This window comes from Daktulosphaira vitifoliae, unplaced genomic scaffold, assembly GCF_025091365.1.
Source record: "Daktulosphaira vitifoliae isolate Bord-2020 unplaced genomic scaffold, ASM2509136v1 Scaffold_1, whole genome shotgun sequence".
NCBI lineage: Eukaryota > Metazoa > Arthropoda > Insecta > Hemiptera > Phylloxeridae > Daktulosphaira > Daktulosphaira vitifoliae.
The window spans coordinates 75,010,550-75,029,447 of record NW_026099572.1 but is presented as its reverse complement, the minus strand read 5'-3'; the positions used below and the strand labels follow the sequence as shown (position 1 = coordinate 75,029,447).

Genomic DNA, 18,898 nt, shown 5'->3' with positions numbered 1-18,898 from the left:
CATGTACAGCCAAGTATTTTCTTTTTGTACAAAACTGAAGACTACATAAACAATTCATTTATTGTAGATGTCAGGCATTAATAACTAAAATAAATGGTTGACATTATTAAGAAAATTTAATAAAAAAAAGTTGTTTTTATTATCATTCTTAGTCAAATATACAATATCAAGTGTTGAATTAATTGACATTTTTATGTAGATACTTAAATTACATAGTTTGAATGAGTTACAAATGTATATATATATAATATATATCAACTATTTTACATAAATAAAATCAAATGATTTATTTTAGAAGTAGCACAATAAAAAACAAAAAAAAAAAAATTATAAAACTTCAGTTTTATAATACTAGTAAGCTACAGTTGAACCTAAGTTAAATAGTAGCAATAATAATAATAATAATATTATGAAATAGTTGGTTCGCCTGGTTTCCAATCTGCAGGACAAAGAGTTTCAGTTTCATCAGTATATTGAAAAGCTTCCAAAAGTCTTAATATTTCACCAATATTACGACCAACTGGTAAATCATTGATGGTCACATGTCTTAGAATGCCTCTCATATCAATTATATAATGTGCTCTAAAATTAATAATAAGATTATATAATAAAAATCGATCACATGTGGCTAATATTATTTAAAATTAAAAACTATTAAAAATATTTAAATCAAAAAATTACTAAAATATCACGGATACGTATTTCAGGATCGATGTTACCAGTATAAACACTAAACATTTACAAAAAAAAATTGTATATGAATAACATTGATAACAGTGACATTGTTCTTGAAATACATACCCGTTATATAATAGTAATTTTGTTGGGTTAAATATTTTTCAGTTTTATATTAATATTTTTAATATAATTTAAATTTTATACAGTTGTTTGGTAAGCATAGAAATAAGTAAAATGTTACAAACAATGAGAACAATAGAAATCTGTTTCCTTACTTACTGAATACCTTATATAAGATTTAAGTTGCGTTAATAGTGATGATATATTAATAGTGATTGATATACTTAATTACTTTCTTATACAGTTTCAAAACTTGTTGCACAATTTCTAGAAATTGGTCTTAAATAATAATAACCGTAAAAAAAGATAATTGTTAAGTTACAATAATATTATGTATTGAAAGCTTCATATGTATATATATATACACATTCAAACAAATCATATCTTACAAAAACTCGTTTTAAAAATTGTGCAGTTACTATCTATGTTAAGTTAATATTATGACAATTTTTATAATTTAAACTATAAAATCATAAAAAACAAAGTTATTTATTTAATTATCAATAAAAATACTAAATTTAATAGTTACCTTAGTGAATGACCAAGTTCAGGAAGGTAACATCCATAACTTTTACTTATAGTATGAGTAGGATCTGATAATAAAGGCATTTTAGGTATAGCAATCCCACCATCTGAACGAAGTGTACGAGACCAAGCTTGATGAGAAAGATAAGAATCAACTGAACATGCTACTACTTCAGTGTTTAAGGCTCTAAATTCTGAAACTCTGTCACTAAGAGCAATAAGTTCACTGGGGCAAATCCTTGAACTGAAATAATAAATATTAATAAGATACTTCTCTCTAAAGTATATATATATATATATATATATATGACTAATAGCTTTTGCTTCATATTAATTATGTATGTTGTTTGAGAAAATAAAGAATCACTTGTATAGTATATTTAAGTTAATTCATTAAATTTGTAAAAATACACAGAGCAAATTTATAAAATAGGGTACTTATAGATGATATACAGATCAAGAAGCAAACCTACTAGTTGTGTTTAATCCAAATATGAAATTTAATAAAATTGGTATTCAAAATTATATATTGTAGTAATCAAGTAATAAAGAATATAAATCTTTAATTCTTTTAAAATTATTTGACACAATTTTTATTTAGCCCAAAAGCGAAACCATTATTAAATAATTATAATATATGGTATTAGAATGGGCTTCAGAGTACATAAAAATAAATAATAATATATCCAAAATTTTGTAATAATACTCAAGTAATAAAGAATATAAATCTTCAATTCTTTTAAATTTATTTGATACAATTTTTATTTAGCCCAAAAGCGAAGCCATTAATTAAATAATTGTAATATATGGTATTAGAATGGGCTTCAGAGTACATATAAATAAATAATAATATAACCAAAATTTTGTAATAATATTCAAGTAATAGAGAATACAAATCTTCAATTCTTTTAAAATTATTTGATACAATTTTTATTTAGCCCAAAAGTGAAGCCATTAATTAAATAATTGTAATATATGGTATTAGAATAGACTTTAAAATTTTAATTTTATTTAACATTGCAGAACATACAACATTAAAATAATATATTATTGAATAGTTTTCAAGAGAATACTTTAAATTTGATACAATTTTTTATCTTTCTAAGAGTTATATAGAATTAAAATAGAGAACAGCTGAAGATTGATGGGGTGGGTATACATTTCTACATATGAAAATAATAAAAGTTCTTACAAGTCTTGTGGATAAAAGAATAGAACTAAATAACGACCATTGTAGTCACTGAGTTTCAATTCAGTTACATGACCATTGACAACTGCGGTAGCTTTCCAAAATGGGGCAGGTTTTGACACTAAGATAAAAAGTAACATTAAAACAATAGATTTTAAAATTATTGTGTTAAAACATACCCATTGCTTTGCATTGGATATCTTCATGTTTTTGATCCATTTTTTCATAGTTCGACGTACTGTGATAGTCATTAGATTGAATACCCACATCATAGTCATCTTCATTATCTATAATAGGATAATTTATTATAATATTTCTGTACCAATTTATGTTAAATCAACAAGTCATTAAAAAATTTACATTTATTAAAATCGGTCAGAGCTGCAATATTTCGGTAATAAAATGTTTTTCTTAATATTACTAATAATGCAACTTAATAATAATAATAATAACAATAATTATCAGATTGTTTTTATTTACTAACATTTATCAAATATATTTAGTTAGGAAACAAATATTTATACATTAAGGTCACAAGTATTAACATAATGAATAGTTGTACAATGATATACATTGAAAAATACACATAATGAAAGCTCTGACCAACTTTTTCAGGGCTTGCTTTTAAAACTGTCCTTCATAAGTACGAACTTAATTCAATAAAATTGATAATATAATTCAAACGGTTCACAAAATTTTTTTTGCTATAGGTAAAATTTAAAACGCGTAAGCTCTGACCAATTATAATAAATAGGTCAAAACACGTTTGCTTTTACAGCTGATGACCAACCAAAGTATACTAAACATCAGTTTATTTTAATATTAATAACATTCAACTAAGTAAATGAAATAACAAAACTTAACATTGCATACAACAGTTTATGATCTTCAATTGTGTTTGTTAATTAAATACGAATATTGAGTCTATAGCTTAATTTACATAGTTGAATTATTATTTAATATATTATTGCAAATAGCAATGATTATGTAATATTTAATGCAAAATAATGAAGTTTCTTAATAGATTACAAAATTATAAAATAAATCTATCATAAAATTAATGAGTAAAGCTTTAGACTCGAAGAAACACACATTATAATACCAATTTTCAAACCTTTAATGCTCAAAGATTTCATTTGTAAATCATCAGTAGAATCATCTTCATCATCTTCTGACTTGGGTAATTTTAATTTGGATTTGTTCTTAATGATTGGCCCTTCATAAACAGTACCTCCGGTTTTCATAACATGTTTTTTGGCCTGTGAATGATTTCTTAACACTGTGATGTCTGCAACTAAAGTTTTGTCACAAGCTTCACATCGAGCTTTATAACAGCTTTTTGGTTCTGGGTGTAGCCAACCCTTAAATTCGGATAATTTTTCCCAATCTGTGCGATATTTTTGTAAACCTCTTTTTCGTTTCATCATATGAGCACGATTGACAGCCGATTCTTGTTTAATACGAAGAGGTGTTAAAACTTCATCAATGGCTATATCATCCTCATCAGCTGAATTTTTTTGATCTTCGACATCATCAGACTTCATGTGTGATTGAATTTGAGAGTGTTGCTTTCTGGGGAATTCAATGAATAAAATTTTACAAGACAAACGACAAGTACTGCTAAAATGTACAACACACATGCACACAAACATTATGTTAACACTTGGACCTTTGAATTTTTAAAACCTCACAAAAAAGTATATTCACATGATCTTTTAAAATGCATTAAAATACATTTAATTAAAAAAAAGTTATTATCAAATTTAGAAATAAATAATAATAATAATATAATTACATTTAATAATACCAGCAATAGTTAATAAAATTATTTATAAAATATAATTGCAGCTCTGACCAGGACACCTATATTTTACCTTTATTTTTCTTAACATGTTCAGTAACTACAGATACCAAATTACCAGTTTCATCAATAACATTAACCTCTTTCTGAATATATTGAGTATTGGATCCAGATGTTTGGGGACCATCATTGTCATCTTCATCTTCATTAGGCAATGACACCACAACATATTTATCTCGTTGAGATTGAGCAGCCATTTCAGATGTTATAATTTCTTCAGTAGGATTTGTTTGATTCATATATAATGCTCTAGATCCCAACGAACTTTTATCTTCTTTATTTGTTACTACAGCTATTCCATAAGTACCTTTCTTATCAGTAACAACATTATACTCAATAGGTGGAACAGGATTATCATCAGCATTAGGGCATCGAGCACGAACCATTCTTACATGAGCTTTGCTAACTCCATGTACTCTGAGCGATTTTAGATCAGCACGAAACATGCGTTCACATGCAATACACCATGCCTTTGTTACATCACCATCAATGGGCCGTAACCAAGCATGAAACTCAGGAAACCGCTGCCATTCAGAGCGAAAAATTTGAGTGGGTGGTGTAAATGTAAGATGTGGCTGAGACATTTGTCCACGATTATTAGACCCAGTTGATGTAATTATTGTATATTCTTCTTGTTGATCGTTTGACATTGAAATATTTTAACATCAATATAAATTCTTTATACTCAATTTATAGCTTGTATTAACTGAAATGCACAAATATCCCTAAGTACTGCAGGTTACTGAATTTCATTTGCTGCAAAAAATAATAACACACTAATTAAGAAGCCTATTAGTTTCATGATCCTAGTAATATTAACTTTCAAATGATGAGCTAAAAAAGGTAATCAAAGTAGAAAGTAACTAACATCAATATTAATATAAAATTAAACTTAAAAATAATTAAAGAATCTGCTGAACTAAATTAATTACAGTTTAATTAATAAATGAGAAATGTGTACGTCATATTATGAAATAACCTCTGCACATTTATTATTTAATCATGTGAGATACAATTCTAAATAATTTATTATATGTATACAAATAAACAGTTTAAGTTGTTACTCATTTTTGAAAATGGTTGGTAATACAATATATTTGAATAATGAGTTTCTCAGAATACTATTAAATATAATTATACTTATATTACAGTTTCTACTCGTTAATAACCTTTAAAATACATAAAACAAAAATAAAAAACTTTTGTCTTAAAATTGTAATCAAAACACAATATACAAATAATTTATTTCAATTTCTTGAAATTATTATCATACAGTTATTTTTATACACAACAAATGGAGAAATACATAATTTTTTAAAAAAACAATACAATTTAAAATATTAATTTTATATAACAATTTTTATTATATTTCTATTTACTGAATGAGAATTTTCTGTTTTTATTCAGGTATAATAAAATATTTTTCTTAAACATTTATACTTAGATATAAAATTATAAATAAAAATTTGAATAGTTAAACTTGAATAAATATGGAACATGTGATATGCACGCACATTGAAGGACAGTTTCAAGTAAGCCAAATCTCAGACTTTAATTACCTATTTTGGAAAAATACTCTACCTGAAATTATAGCATAAGTTTCAATGTCTTCAGGCTGTTCAATAGGAGAACCATTTAATTTTTCCATATTTCTTTCATGTTTCCTAGTAGCCATATGTTTCTCAAGCTCACTCTTTCCAGCTACTAATACACAATGGCATACTTTGCATACTGCTTTATCTGCTAACTTATGAGGCAATAACCAATCTTTGAACATACTAAATTTTAACCAGTTTGGGTTGAATGATTTTTTGGTTAAACTCATTTTACGGGAATCATCATCTTCTGATCTTAAACGTTTATAACTAGGTTCTTCACTGTACATAATTCTAAAATTGTTTTTTTTTATTTGTTTATATCAATGTTTATTTATTGCTTTTAAAAATACAGGAAAAATATTATTTAATAGACTTTACACAGTTTTTTTAGATTGTTGAATCAAAAATAATTTTTATTCAATACTATTGTTATTGTAGAAAAATCAAACCTAATAATTCTTAATTAACTTCAATGATGTTACAAACTTCTTGATTTTTATGTCAAACTATATTAAGGTGTTAAGTTCATAAAAACAAATTAAAATTTAAAAAAATAATAAATAAATTTTTTACTTAAAAGTTGTTTTAAGAATCAAACATACAGAATGTCTGAAAAAATTTTTTTCCTAAAAAATGATCACAATATTGTTTGATTAATAGTTTATGTGGATTGTTTGGTGTTTTATTACAAAATTAAAGTTTGATTTAACTACAAAAATTAAGTTTGTAACATCATATGGTTTTAGAATAACAAGATAAGATGGATTTAAAAAAAAAAAAAAACAAATTTTTGATATATAAGTATACATGTAAATAGAAAATTTTCTTTTAAAGAGTATTGAAGTTGTATATAGATCACTAATCATTTATGATTATAATTGTGATATATTTAATTATTATTATTATTATTTACCTATAGTTTTTTATGAAAATATAAAAAGATAACTTTTCTATCTTGTGTGCGTACATAATATGTTTAACATTAAAAAGTATTTTAATGAAAATTAAAAACAAAAAACTAATTAAAATAAAGTTATATTAAATAATGTTATAAAATTATTTATATATAAAATATAAGCAAAAAAAGGTGAATCGAGTAAATTTTAATGTACATACACTATTAAAAGCTTGATCTCTTCCATATTTGGAAAGAATGTTACAAATTATAACTGAAGAATTAACTCAAAAAAAGAAATTGTAGTAAAACTAATTATTTGTAAACATTGTTTGTGTGGCATATGGTTGTAATAATAACTAGGAAGCATAAATCTCAATACACAATATAGCTAATTTGAATAGTCCATTAAAACAACATATATACCCTTGATAAATGATACATGATTGTAATAGCATTAACTAATAAATAAATTATTAGTATATTCAAATTAGTAGAGAACCATGAATAAATGTGAAAACGAGGGACAATAATAAAAGAATCATGAAATTTTAATGAACAATTTTTACTTTTTAATGCTAAAATTCAAACTATTGGCTTCATAAAATAGGTTTAAAGTTTTTTACTAAATTAATATTTTATCAGTTGAGTAATAAATTATGGACATTAGCATCAAAAGTTAACTTTTACCCTATTTAATTCTACAATAGATATTTATAAAACTATCGGTTTTATTTTGAATTTTTAAATATAGTAATTTTTACAATTTATAACATTAAAAATATTAAAATTAATTCAAAAGAATAACTGTTTGTAATCTGTTTGTTTTCAATATTTGTTTAAAATTTTTATAAATAATGATACATATAAGCCTTTAATGAAAAGAATTTGCTCATAACAGTCAACTATTTTTTTTTTTTTTTTAAACTCAATTAACCAAATTTAATATTTTTATCTACTAACAATGTTGGATAGAAACATTTTTTATGTACTAAATAATATAAGTTATATAATAAGTTTCAATATAAATGTAAAAAATTTTGCAAATTATATTTTATAATAATTATAATTCTTTTGAATACGAAATTATAAATATTTAAAAATTAATTGATATAATTCACTACGATTGACACCGTTTACAGACAGGATTTATTTTATATTATTTATTTAACGTATTTAAATAATTTTAATCATAAATATACTATTCTTCCCGCGATATACCGGTAGCAAGCAGACCTCAAATTATGAACGACAAACAACGGTTACCCAATGTGTAAGAGTGTAACAAAAAAAATTACCCAGAATCTTCATCGATCAATTCAACATTTGACGAAGACATAACCAATTATGCAGCGACAAAAATAATAAGATTTTCAAAATTTGAATCTTCAAAATACGATACTCACTAATAATTATACGTACGATAGTATAGTTTACATAAATTTTACTGGCACTGTAAAACACAGTACAGCCGGATAAACTTAACTCGAAAAATCGCATGAAAAAATGGCAGGTAGTCTGTTGTCAAATGTTAACGCACAAAGTTTACCTACAGCGGCCGACAGAATTCGTTGCTCACAATTTCGATGTTGCCGTTAGTGGAGAGTAACATATTACTATCTTATCATAGTTCAGTATTTTTTTTGTGTGTAATTAAAAAGTAGAATGTATCATTAATATAATCTTGATTGAAAAATAGCATGCTACTTGAATTAAATAAACTGTTCGTTATGTTTTTCTCAAAAAAAAATTATGGAGTTTAATAATAGATTAAAGTATTATTAGTAGACCAAAGAGATTGTAAAATTGATGAATTACTCAATATTCAAATTGACAACGTTGCATATCGTGAAATGCCGAAATTTTAGGAGAGAGAAAAATGCGGACGCCATTTTGCGTCGGACGTGTCGTGTTTTTTGTGTCAATAATATGTTAAATGTCCGACAACCGGACTATTAAACGTTAGTCATTTGTTTAATTTTATTTTGTACATTCTCTTATTATTATTGCGTTCGTCTTTGACACCATTTGTTTACTTTTATAGTTACATTTTTACTTATTTGATTTTATATTTTTATAATAATATAAAGAAATAGACTTAAAGATGAGGGGCAAATCTGAATTGGAGGAAGATGAACAAGGGTAAGTTTGACTTTCTAAAGTTGTCTAGAATTTGATTTTGTTAACATGCATTATTAAATTTATTTGGTAAATTTCATGTGGTGAAATACGGGACGCGTTACTTTCAGTAGTTCATTAAACATGCTCTAGTCATTTTCTTATTAATGCCGGCTGCAGTTATAAATAATTCTTCATATCATTGTTATTATACATTTCAATTTTTATATTTATACTGTTATAACATTTTTTGTACTAAATCTTCATTAAGATACAATTTAATGACTATACGTACAAATAGTATTTTTTCAACATTGTCAGTATTTTATATATTCATGTTTTCTTTGTTTTTTTAATAACTAATTAAAATTCTTAAAATAATTGAAAAATACCTTTATAATTTGTGGTCACTTTTAAGTTTAACAAAAAATATAGAAAATCAGACTACCTGAAATTTTTATGTTCACTAAGTCTGTAAAATATATCTTCAATTATCTATATTTCTTTAGTTTGTGGAGTTAGTTCATTATTAAGTGAATTTAAATGTTATTCTTAAATATGAATTAATGATAAAAATCATAACAGGATATGAATGATATCATGTTTCATATTACTCTTCCTTATATTTGGTAGTAATTTTCATTTGACAATTTTAATTGTGATTAAATGTTTGTATACATTAAACTGTCAAAAGTAACAATTATTTCTAGCATATTTCTCTAGATAATAAAATAATTATTTAAATCACAAATAAAATGTATTACTGTATTAGAAAATTAATTGTGTTCATATTCTTATTTGGAATATATATTTAAAAAAAAAAAACCAAAATTTTACATAAATTTATTTTATAGCCATCTAGCATGTTTATTGATATAAATTAACTTTTAGGTTATGTTTAATGTAATATTAATGATTTTATTTTATTGTAGCTTTATCTTAAAAATTTGATAAATTCATATTATTGGTCTGATCATTTAACTACAGGGTTCTATAATATAAAATTGAAAAAATAGTATGCCAACACTTATCTAAAATATTTTGAATTCTTAACATCCTACATTACAAGACAAATAAAACTATCCACAATAATCAACTCATTCTTATTGTTGAAAAACTTTCATTTCTTGAAACTTAAAAATTCTATTATTGCCTTCTACGTCATCCTTATATAAAAAATATTTTCCATTTTATAATATTTTCCTCTATTCATTAAATTTTTTTAAAGTCATCTTGTAAATCAATTATATGATTAAATTAGTGTAGAAAAACTATTTTTTTCTTATATCCATAAATTTGAATATTCACATTATTGAAAAGATTTATTTTTACTTGAACAAAAAAAAAAGTAATAAATATATATAAAAGTTCTGTGAATAATTATGATTTTTTGGTTTAAGTTTTATGAAGTATTAAATGGTTTAAATTAAATCAGCTTAAAATAATCAGCAACAATAAATTATACTATAAATAATAGTTTTATTATAATATTATTATAATTTTCATTTCTATTAAATGTGTTTGAATTAATTAAGTTATAAATTTTATTACAGAAAGTTATTTGTAGGTGGTCTAAGCTGGGAAACTCAACAAGGTAATTACATTCTAATTACTTATATTTTTAGATAGATAATCTTTATAAGGATTAAATTATATTGCTAATGTATCTTAATTTTTATATATTTTATCTTGAATGTTTATAAATAAATGGTATCTGTGTTGTCTTTATAAGTGATATGTTTAAATATTTTGTATGGAGAGGACCAGATAGCTTTTAGAATATAGAGTAGTGGGGAGCCTTTACTGCTCTACTACCTCTGACCGTGCTTTTATCTTTATGGTGGGCCAGGACTTATAGACCTTTCCCTTAATTATTCCATTGGAGCCTGCTTGATTTTAAAATGCTTTCTATTTTTAAAATATTTGTTAATTTATATGTTGCTATTGTGAGATATTATAAATCCTATTTAAAAATAAACACCAATTATGTAGATATATTCATTTAAAAAAAGTTTAATAAAATTAAAATTAAGATACAAACTGTTTTTATTTGTACTAATTATTAGTCTTAACAAAGTGGGTTATAAATAATGTTATAGGAGTTGAAAATTCATAGTATAAAAAAAGTTATACTACTATTTTGCTATTTAAATTATAAATTTATACTAAAAAAAAAAAAAAATTTAATTATAAAGCAGTGGAAATGTAATTTAAATCTATATATGAAATGTATTGTGTTTGTTACTACAATTTAACTATTTGAAAGTATAAATAATACTTGTTTGAACAAATTGGATAATATTTTTATATTCCCTCTGTTCAAATTAAATAACTTCTAATGAATTTTATAGGTGGCAATACTATATTTTTTTAATAAAATTGTTTTTAAAAATAAGTGTGTTTTAATTAATTCTCTAAAAATAAAAATATATTTAACATTCAATACTAAAAAAATTACTTTTGATTATTTTCTTGTATAATTTTTTTTTTATTATTATTTAAATATTTAGAAAGCTTACAAAGGTATTTTAATCGCTATGGTGAAGTTATTGACTGTGTAGTGATGAAAAATAGTGAAAGTGGGCGATCAAGGGGTTTTGGATTTGTTACATTTGCTGATCCAAATAATGTAAATGTAGTTTTACAAAATGGACCACACGTTCTAGACGGTCGAACTGTATGTAGAATTTAAATATTTATATTAAGTCATTTAGAAGTAATATATAACTTTATTTTTTAAGATTGATCCAAAACCATGTAACCCCCGAACTCTTCAAAAACCAAAAAGGAGCTCAAGTTATCCTAAAGTATTTTTAGGTGGATTACCTTCAAATGTGACTGAAACTGATTTAAGAACTTTTTTTTCGCGGTATGGAAAAGTTATGGAAGTAGTTATTATGTATGATCAAGAAAAAAAGAAATCAAGAGGTAAGAGAACTATTTTATCATCAAATATCATTACAGTAAAATATAGGGTTTTAAACAAACATAAAAAAGACAAATTAAGTTTCAGTTCAAATTAAATTTGAACTTGTCCTACTTTAAAATGAAATAGTTTATGTATGTTTACTTACCAATTGTTTCTATGTATTGTTATAATAGTTTATAAATATTAAACCACCATGCATATTATATTTAATTAAGTTATGAGTTATACTTTAAATAATACAGATCTACATAATATTTTAATGTATGTTTGTAAATAAGGTTTTTTTAAACATAGTTAAGTGTCAGGATGATGTAATAAATGTAATTTTAATAATTTTAAATAGTTGTCATAAATATTAGATGATTTAACTTTTAATTTGTTAATTTATTAATTATTATAAATTAATTTCTATTTTATATTTATAATTTAATTGCATTTATCTTATTTTCATAATTTTAGTACAAATGTATTGAAATACCATACTTTTATTATAATCAATTTTTTAATTATCTTAAATATGGTGGTAGAAGAAGGGGAAAATTATTGGTTATTTTACCAAATTTTCAGCTAATGCAAGTTCCTTTTTTAAGTCTGAGATAAAAAGTAAAGAATTTGAACATAGTTATGGTTTACTTTACATAATTAAAACTTATGTTTAAAATACAATTTTTTCTTCAAATTTGATTTTATTTCCTTAGTGAGCCATTTGAACTATAGACTAATACTTAGTAGTTAATATTTTGATTTTAATAATAGTTATATATGTATAGCTTATTTTTATTTTATGAATAACATACTTCAAATTAACTTAATTTTAATGATGTATTATTTATGTTTGTTTACATACCTCTAATTTAATTAAACTTTTCCAAAAAAAAATTGTATAAGCACTGCTGCATACTAACACTAGTGTATTTATACTAGTTCAAAAATTAATTTGTCTTCAAATTTTATAGTTTATGATTTAATTATGATTGATTCATGCAGTTAGATATATGAAACATAAGTAACATTGAAATAGAAATTATACAAATACTTTCTAATTTCTTCTCAATTTATGTATACCTATCAAATTCCAATAAAGTCATACATTATTTTTTATTATGTTCATTTATAGTTGAATATAAGTTATAATTTCATTATTTTAACTAATGTTTTGCAAAACTTTATAATATGTAGTAAGAATTAATCATGAAGTTATATTAGCAGCAGTGTGACTACTACTTACCTATGGTGTTATAATATTCACCATAAATATAAAAATGGAATTTTTAGGGTTTGGATTTTTGTCGTTTGAAGATGATGATGCAGTTGATCGATGCGTAGCTGAACATTTTGTCAATCTTAGTGGCAAACAGGTATTATTATTATTAATTAAATTTAAATTGTTGAAAATTTCCTAATTTTTGTTCAAAATTGTTTGTTTAAAATGAAATATTACATAATAATGATTACAAAAAACTTTTAATTAAGTTCACGTTTTTAAAAAAAAAAAGAAATTGGTTTTTTTTTTTTTTTTTGAAAATGACTAATTGTCCTTGTTTAATTTTTAATAAAATTTGATTATTTCTCTATATATATAATACTATACATTTAGTAAATGTATATATATATGTCAATATCTAACATATCTTAATTTATATAAGGTGTTCGTATTGTAATTTATTTATTATTTAATTACTATTATTATCTATAAAATTAAATATACTAAAATAACATAGTATAGGATAGGATATTATAATTAGAGTTATAATAACTTTTTTAAATGTATTTTAAAATGTCAATATAAATTATTAAGTTAAATAATATTTCGATTGTTATGATAAACTTTAGTATTAGTGATTGGTTAGTTATGCAAAAAAAAAATTTTGTGTGAAATTAGTTACAATTATTATTAATTTTTTTTTATGAAATTTATTCTTATAAATTTTATTTTGGTCTTTGTTTCAGGTTGAAATTAAAAAAGCTGAACCTAGAGACTCAAATAAAATGAATGATGTTGGTGCCAATCAGTGGGGCATGAGTCAAAATAATCACTTGGCTATGGGTGTAAGTATTATTTTCATTATAATTTAAATTATGGTTCTTGAAATTATCTTATATTTAATTTTGTGTTTTTTTTTTTTTTTTAATAAATATGATTTAGTAAAAATAATTGAAGTTATTTGATTTTACAGGGTATGGGAATGGGTGGTCCAGGTGGTCAAATGGGTGGCCCTATGGGTGGAATGGGACCTATGGGTCCTGGAAACATGATGCAAGGATATCAAGGTGGATGGAGTTCCACTCCTCAATCACAATATCCTGGTTACGGTACACCATCTGGACCAGGTGGATACCAAGGTTGGGGTGCTCCACCTGGACCTCAAGGACAAGGTATGGCTCCACCAACTTGGGGCTCAAATTATGCTCCACCTCAGCAGCCTGGTTATGGTTCTTATGGTAAATATTGTGAATTATTGTATATAATGTTTGTTGATCTTATTAATTATAAATATAGCACCTCAAGCACCACCTCAATCAAGCTATGGTAATAATTGGAATTGGAATATGCCTCAGAATGGACCTGCTGCAGCTACAGGACCACCTGGACAAACTGGTCCTGGACCACAAAGTATGTTTTTCTAAAATAATATAATACACCTTTTATTGGTGTGTTTTTATTGAAATGATCAGCTATTTAATTTACAGATGATCTGTATTCTCGTTCTACTGGTACAGCCCCAGCTACTGGACCAACACCACCAGGAACAGCTCCCCAAAAAGCTGGTGATTATGCTGGCTATGGAAGTTATACTGGCTATCAACAGGTATGATAGTTAAAAATTGATAGTTCTTTTGATTAAAAAATAAATAATAATTTTAATAAAATGTATTCATTTAGTTGTTAAAGTTATTGGACATTTGTAAATTGTATGGTTTTTTAATTTAAGAAAAATTGATTTAAATGTTTTTTATATGAATGAAAATAAGTAAATAAAAACCTTATTATCTCAATTTAATGGTTTTTAATATGACACATTTAAATTGTCTGATAATATTTATATTATTCAAGTAATATTTTTAATTTATTGAATATTAAAGCAATTTAGTATATTATGTTAATGGTTTGTACTTCAAAAACATACTTAAGTATATTAATACCTAATAAATAATAGATACTTAAGTCAATTTTATTTTTAAATAATAATTTTAGGAAGTCGAGAATTTCATGTTTTACATTTTAGTTAAGCTATAACATAGTATTTATATTTGATACCTTTTTAACCTAAACTTTATGAAATGTTGTAGTTTTTAAAATTAATTTTTGGAATTTAAGTTAAAACTAAGTTTGTATCATTTTATGTTATTAGGTTCTATTTATGATCAATTACTTAAAAAACATTTATTAGTAGAAACCATAATAATTATACAAAAATTGAAAAAGTAAAAATAATCTAATTTTTATACTAAATTTTATTTATTTTTCAAACAATGTAACTGTTATTTTAGTTTTATTTTTCATTTTGTTATAAGATTTAAAAAGTTCTCTATACATATATGTATCTCACCAGGTTCTGACATATTTAATAATTTTCCAGCTAATATTTTGGGTTGCTTTTTAAAAAATAATTTTTACTGTTTAGAACTATGTTAACTGAATTTTTATTATTTGTCCCTAAAAAAAACAAAAAATATTAAATTAGATTTTTTTAATAATTCAAAATAGCTTTTTTCCTAAAAATAATTTTGTTGGGTTTATATTAACTTTAGAATAACACTTTAAGTTACAAACAGTTAAAAATACATAGAGTGGGTATGTTGTGTTGTTGAGGTACAGCTTGTAATGGTGTGTGTGTCCTCCATAAAATACTACCTTATGTATTAAAATGTTTATTATTCAATAAGTACTTACCCTAAAGCTATTATCAAACTCATTATCATCATTTATTAAAGACACTCCTCTCTGTTACCCACCAAATTCTTTAGTGTAACAAATAATGCACAGTTCATGATATGTTCAAAATATTGTTTTCTTAGGGGATTTCTTGGTTTTCAGTTCTCCTAATTATTAACCCTTCGAAAATGTTGATTATGAATTCATTGTAGTGTGTTGGATGATTTGTTTAATTGGCTTTATTTTTCTTGATTCAATCACCATCATCTGTCTTTCTTCTTGTACTTTTTCTAGCACTTGCTCATTGCTTTTCTTTTCTTTGTCATTTTTCTTCATATCCATAGCTTGAATATTTCTGTTATTCTTGTAAATTGTCCACGATTTACTGTCATATGAAAGCACACTCCAGACAAATGTTTTATGTATGCCAATGCTCAGATGTCTATTGGTGAAAAACTGATTTTTGTACGGTTTGCTTGCTATGCCAATGCTATTTTTCCTTTGATGTCTTATGTTCTTTTGTCATTGGAAAATATCATAGCAAGGTAGCAGAATTCTCAGAACAACAAGGGGCAAGTTTGACTTGTTACTTTCTCATATTCACTATGAATGATCATAAAATCGCCATCTCCTGCCAATGGTTTCACTTATACCAAGTCTATCTAGCTTTGCTTTTTTCATCTGTCCTTTTACTTTTTCCAACCTTCTCATTTTAAAAATTGTTTTCGCATTCCATGTCCCTATTTTAAAATATTCCTGTATAGTCTTTCCACTAGGTTTTCGTTGGATGATGACCTGAATAGCCTTGGATCTATTCCTACCGGATTTTAATTTTATAAAACATATTTCATTATAATTTTTCTTATAAGAGACAAATAATATGTTTCAACTTGATATAAAACTATAACAATTACTTAAAAAATAGTGATAAAAATTATTTCTTAGATCAAAAGTTATTAATTATGTTAGAACCTGGTGGAATACACTCTGTATGTCTTATTATTCAATTTCAAATCTGTGATAAATTTAGTTAAAAATTATATTTAGTATTTTAAAATTAAATTTTACAATATCCTCTCACATAGTATTTTCTACAAAATGAAGTGGAGATAAATGTAGGTAGGTACATTTATGTATGAAATTAAATATATACTGCCTCAAAGTGAAAAAAGGGGTATGTGATAATATAATTTAATAATAATATTTTATAATAATATAATTATTACACATACAGTAATATTATTTAACAATCATGTTAGTATTTTGTTCTATAAGCCATTTATTGAATATTTGTGATTTAAATATAAAATTATTTATTGTTACTGATTTGACAATAACTTATATCTGACATTTTTTATGTAATGGAATATAGGTTATTTTTATGTAAATGATTTATTTCCCTCTAAAATACCAGTTAAGTAGTAGTACATATCTGTTTTTAAATTCAATAATATTCAAAATTTTACAAAAAAAATAAAAAATAAAGATAATTATTCAACTTTTATATCTTATATAATATCATATGATAAATAAATATATTAATTATTATTTTAAAATTATTATTATCTCTAAAAAATTGATTAAATGTCAGATATGAGCTATTGTTAAATCTGTGACATATGCAATTTTAAAAATATTAATAAATATGAAAAGTGTTCTTTATGTTTAAAATTAAAAATTTATTCAGTAATTTCTCTTAAATGCCTCTAATAAATGGTTTTTAGACAAGAGCCATACAATTTGCATTTGTTCTGTTTTATTAAGAAATTTATATTGTAATACTGCCTTCCAAAATAGATTCTTCTAAATTCCATACATTAATAGTTAAAAAATTTTAAATGGCCTATGTTATAAATATTTCATTACATAAATTTTAATCATAATATATTTTGTTATAATTATTTTAAAATTCATGATAGATGAAAAAAATGACACTATTTCATTTATTGATGTATAGAGTTTAATATTAGTAATCATATAAATTTCTTTATTTAGTATGGCTTTAATGTAATTGGAATTCCATTATATTTTTTAATAATATTTCTGTAATATTAAAAATGATGTTTGATGTTAATTTTGTAAGGCAGCTGTTTAATATTTTAGTGGCAAATTTTTTTATTTATTTATAATTTATTAATTATTAGAGGTAGTTTGGTTTATTCCTGTAAATAGGTTAATATTGGAGTAAATTATATTTTTAGGATTCGACCAGCTATGGTGCAGGCCAAACTTATAGAGGGGCGGACGGCACAGCTGCTGGTCTCGGGTCTGGCGGTGGGTATGGTAAGCCATTTGACTTTAAAGAATGGCCCACTTCATGACTGATTGAATTCAATTAAATCTTCTTTCAATATTCACTGGTTTGGGTAACACAATTATTATAATAATAATGAAACAATTAAAAATAATATAACTTATATAAAATGAAAATTAGGAGTACTATAGTATCATTAATATTTGTAATTCTTACGTATATATTAGAATTATATATTAAATATCTATATTAATACAATTTAATTATAATTACTACATAATATTTAACTTATACTTTAATAACAAATTTAACTTAGCGTAAATATTTATTATGTCCCTAGATTCTAATGGTTTTTTTATATATATATTTATAATTTAGCCTGTTTTTTCTTTTAGACATATGACAATTGTTATCATAGTTTGTTTTTTCTTTGGACTTAAGTAAACATAACGGCACCATTTTTTTTTAAGGTGAAACCAAAAGTGAGACTAGGCAGTACATCTAAAATATTTCGAATATAATTATTTTATAACTTAGTGTGAAGGGAATTGGGTTAAGGAATTAACATAATATTAACAAAATTTGGGTAATTTCAAATTCTTAGGTTTATTAAATTACTGTTAAATATCACATTGTAATAGATAGCTAAAAACCACTGGACTGATTAATTGGTAAAACTTTTTTAAATGTACATACAGGCTTAAGGAAGATTCTCGAATCGTTTAAAAATAAGTGTTGTTTTCATTTTTAAGTAGAAGTTGAATTATTTAATGAATAAGTCAAGATTATTGTCCCGACTAATTATGTCATTTATTTATTTATTTTATTATTATTATTATTTTTTTTTTTTTTTT

At 23.9% G+C, this 18,898-nt stretch overlaps 2 protein-coding genes across 11 annotated transcripts in view; one reads left to right on the top strand and one right to left on the bottom strand.

Annotated features, from left to right (window-relative positions):
• Window positions 1-115: 115 nt before the first annotated feature.
• Window positions 116-8,500, bottom strand: LOC126893701 (peroxiredoxin-4-like). 5 transcript variants are annotated; one of them, XM_050664138.1, is made up of 6 exons: window positions 8,165-8,500; window positions 3,627-4,084; window positions 2,692-2,799; window positions 2,516-2,633; window positions 1,328-1,567; window positions 116-582 (listed from the first exon to the last, which is right to left on the bottom strand). In XM_050664138.1, exons 1-6 carry the CDS (start codon window positions 8,203-8,205, stop codon window positions 408-410), a joined length of 1,140 nt encoding a protein of 379 aa, XP_050520095.1. In that variant the 5' UTR covers window positions 8,206-8,500; the 3' UTR covers window positions 116-407. The 5 variants fall into 5 exon arrangements, with proteins under 5 accessions (XP_050520095.1, XP_050520093.1, XP_050520092.1 ...); XM_050664136.1 differs by lacking the exon at window positions 3,627-4,084 and adding an exon at window positions 4,387-5,129 and having other exon boundaries at window positions 8,273-8,499; XM_050664135.1 differs by lacking the exon at window positions 3,627-4,084 and adding an exon at window positions 4,387-5,129 and having other exon boundaries at window positions 8,165-8,498.
• A 242-nt stretch (window positions 8,501-8,742) lies between these two features.
• LOC126893700 (heterogeneous nuclear ribonucleoprotein 27C) overlaps window positions 8,743-18,898 on the top strand; it is an 11,623-nt gene continuing 1,467 nt past the window's right edge. The window contains exons 1-10 of one of the 6 annotated variants that reach the window (XM_050664129.1): window positions 8,743-9,008; window positions 10,538-10,578; window positions 11,495-11,661; window positions 11,726-11,912; window positions 13,189-13,271; window positions 13,864-13,962; window positions 14,091-14,355; window positions 14,414-14,527; window positions 14,605-14,723; window positions 17,992-18,073. In XM_050664129.1, the coding sequence (XP_050520086.1) occupies window positions 8,971-9,008; window positions 10,538-10,578; window positions 11,495-11,661; window positions 11,726-11,912; window positions 13,189-13,271; window positions 13,864-13,962; window positions 14,091-14,355; window positions 14,414-14,527; window positions 14,605-14,723; window positions 17,992-18,073 (1,195 nt within the window). In that variant the 5' untranslated portion in view covers window positions 8,743-8,970. Of the gene's footprint in view, window positions 9,009-10,537; window positions 10,579-11,494; window positions 11,662-11,725; window positions 11,913-13,188; window positions 13,272-13,863; window positions 13,963-14,090; window positions 14,356-14,413; window positions 14,528-14,589; window positions 14,725-17,991; window positions 18,811-18,898 lie in introns of those variants that run through there. The other 5 variants (XM_050664130.1, XM_050664131.1, XM_050664132.1 and 2 more) reach the window with 5 other exon arrangements.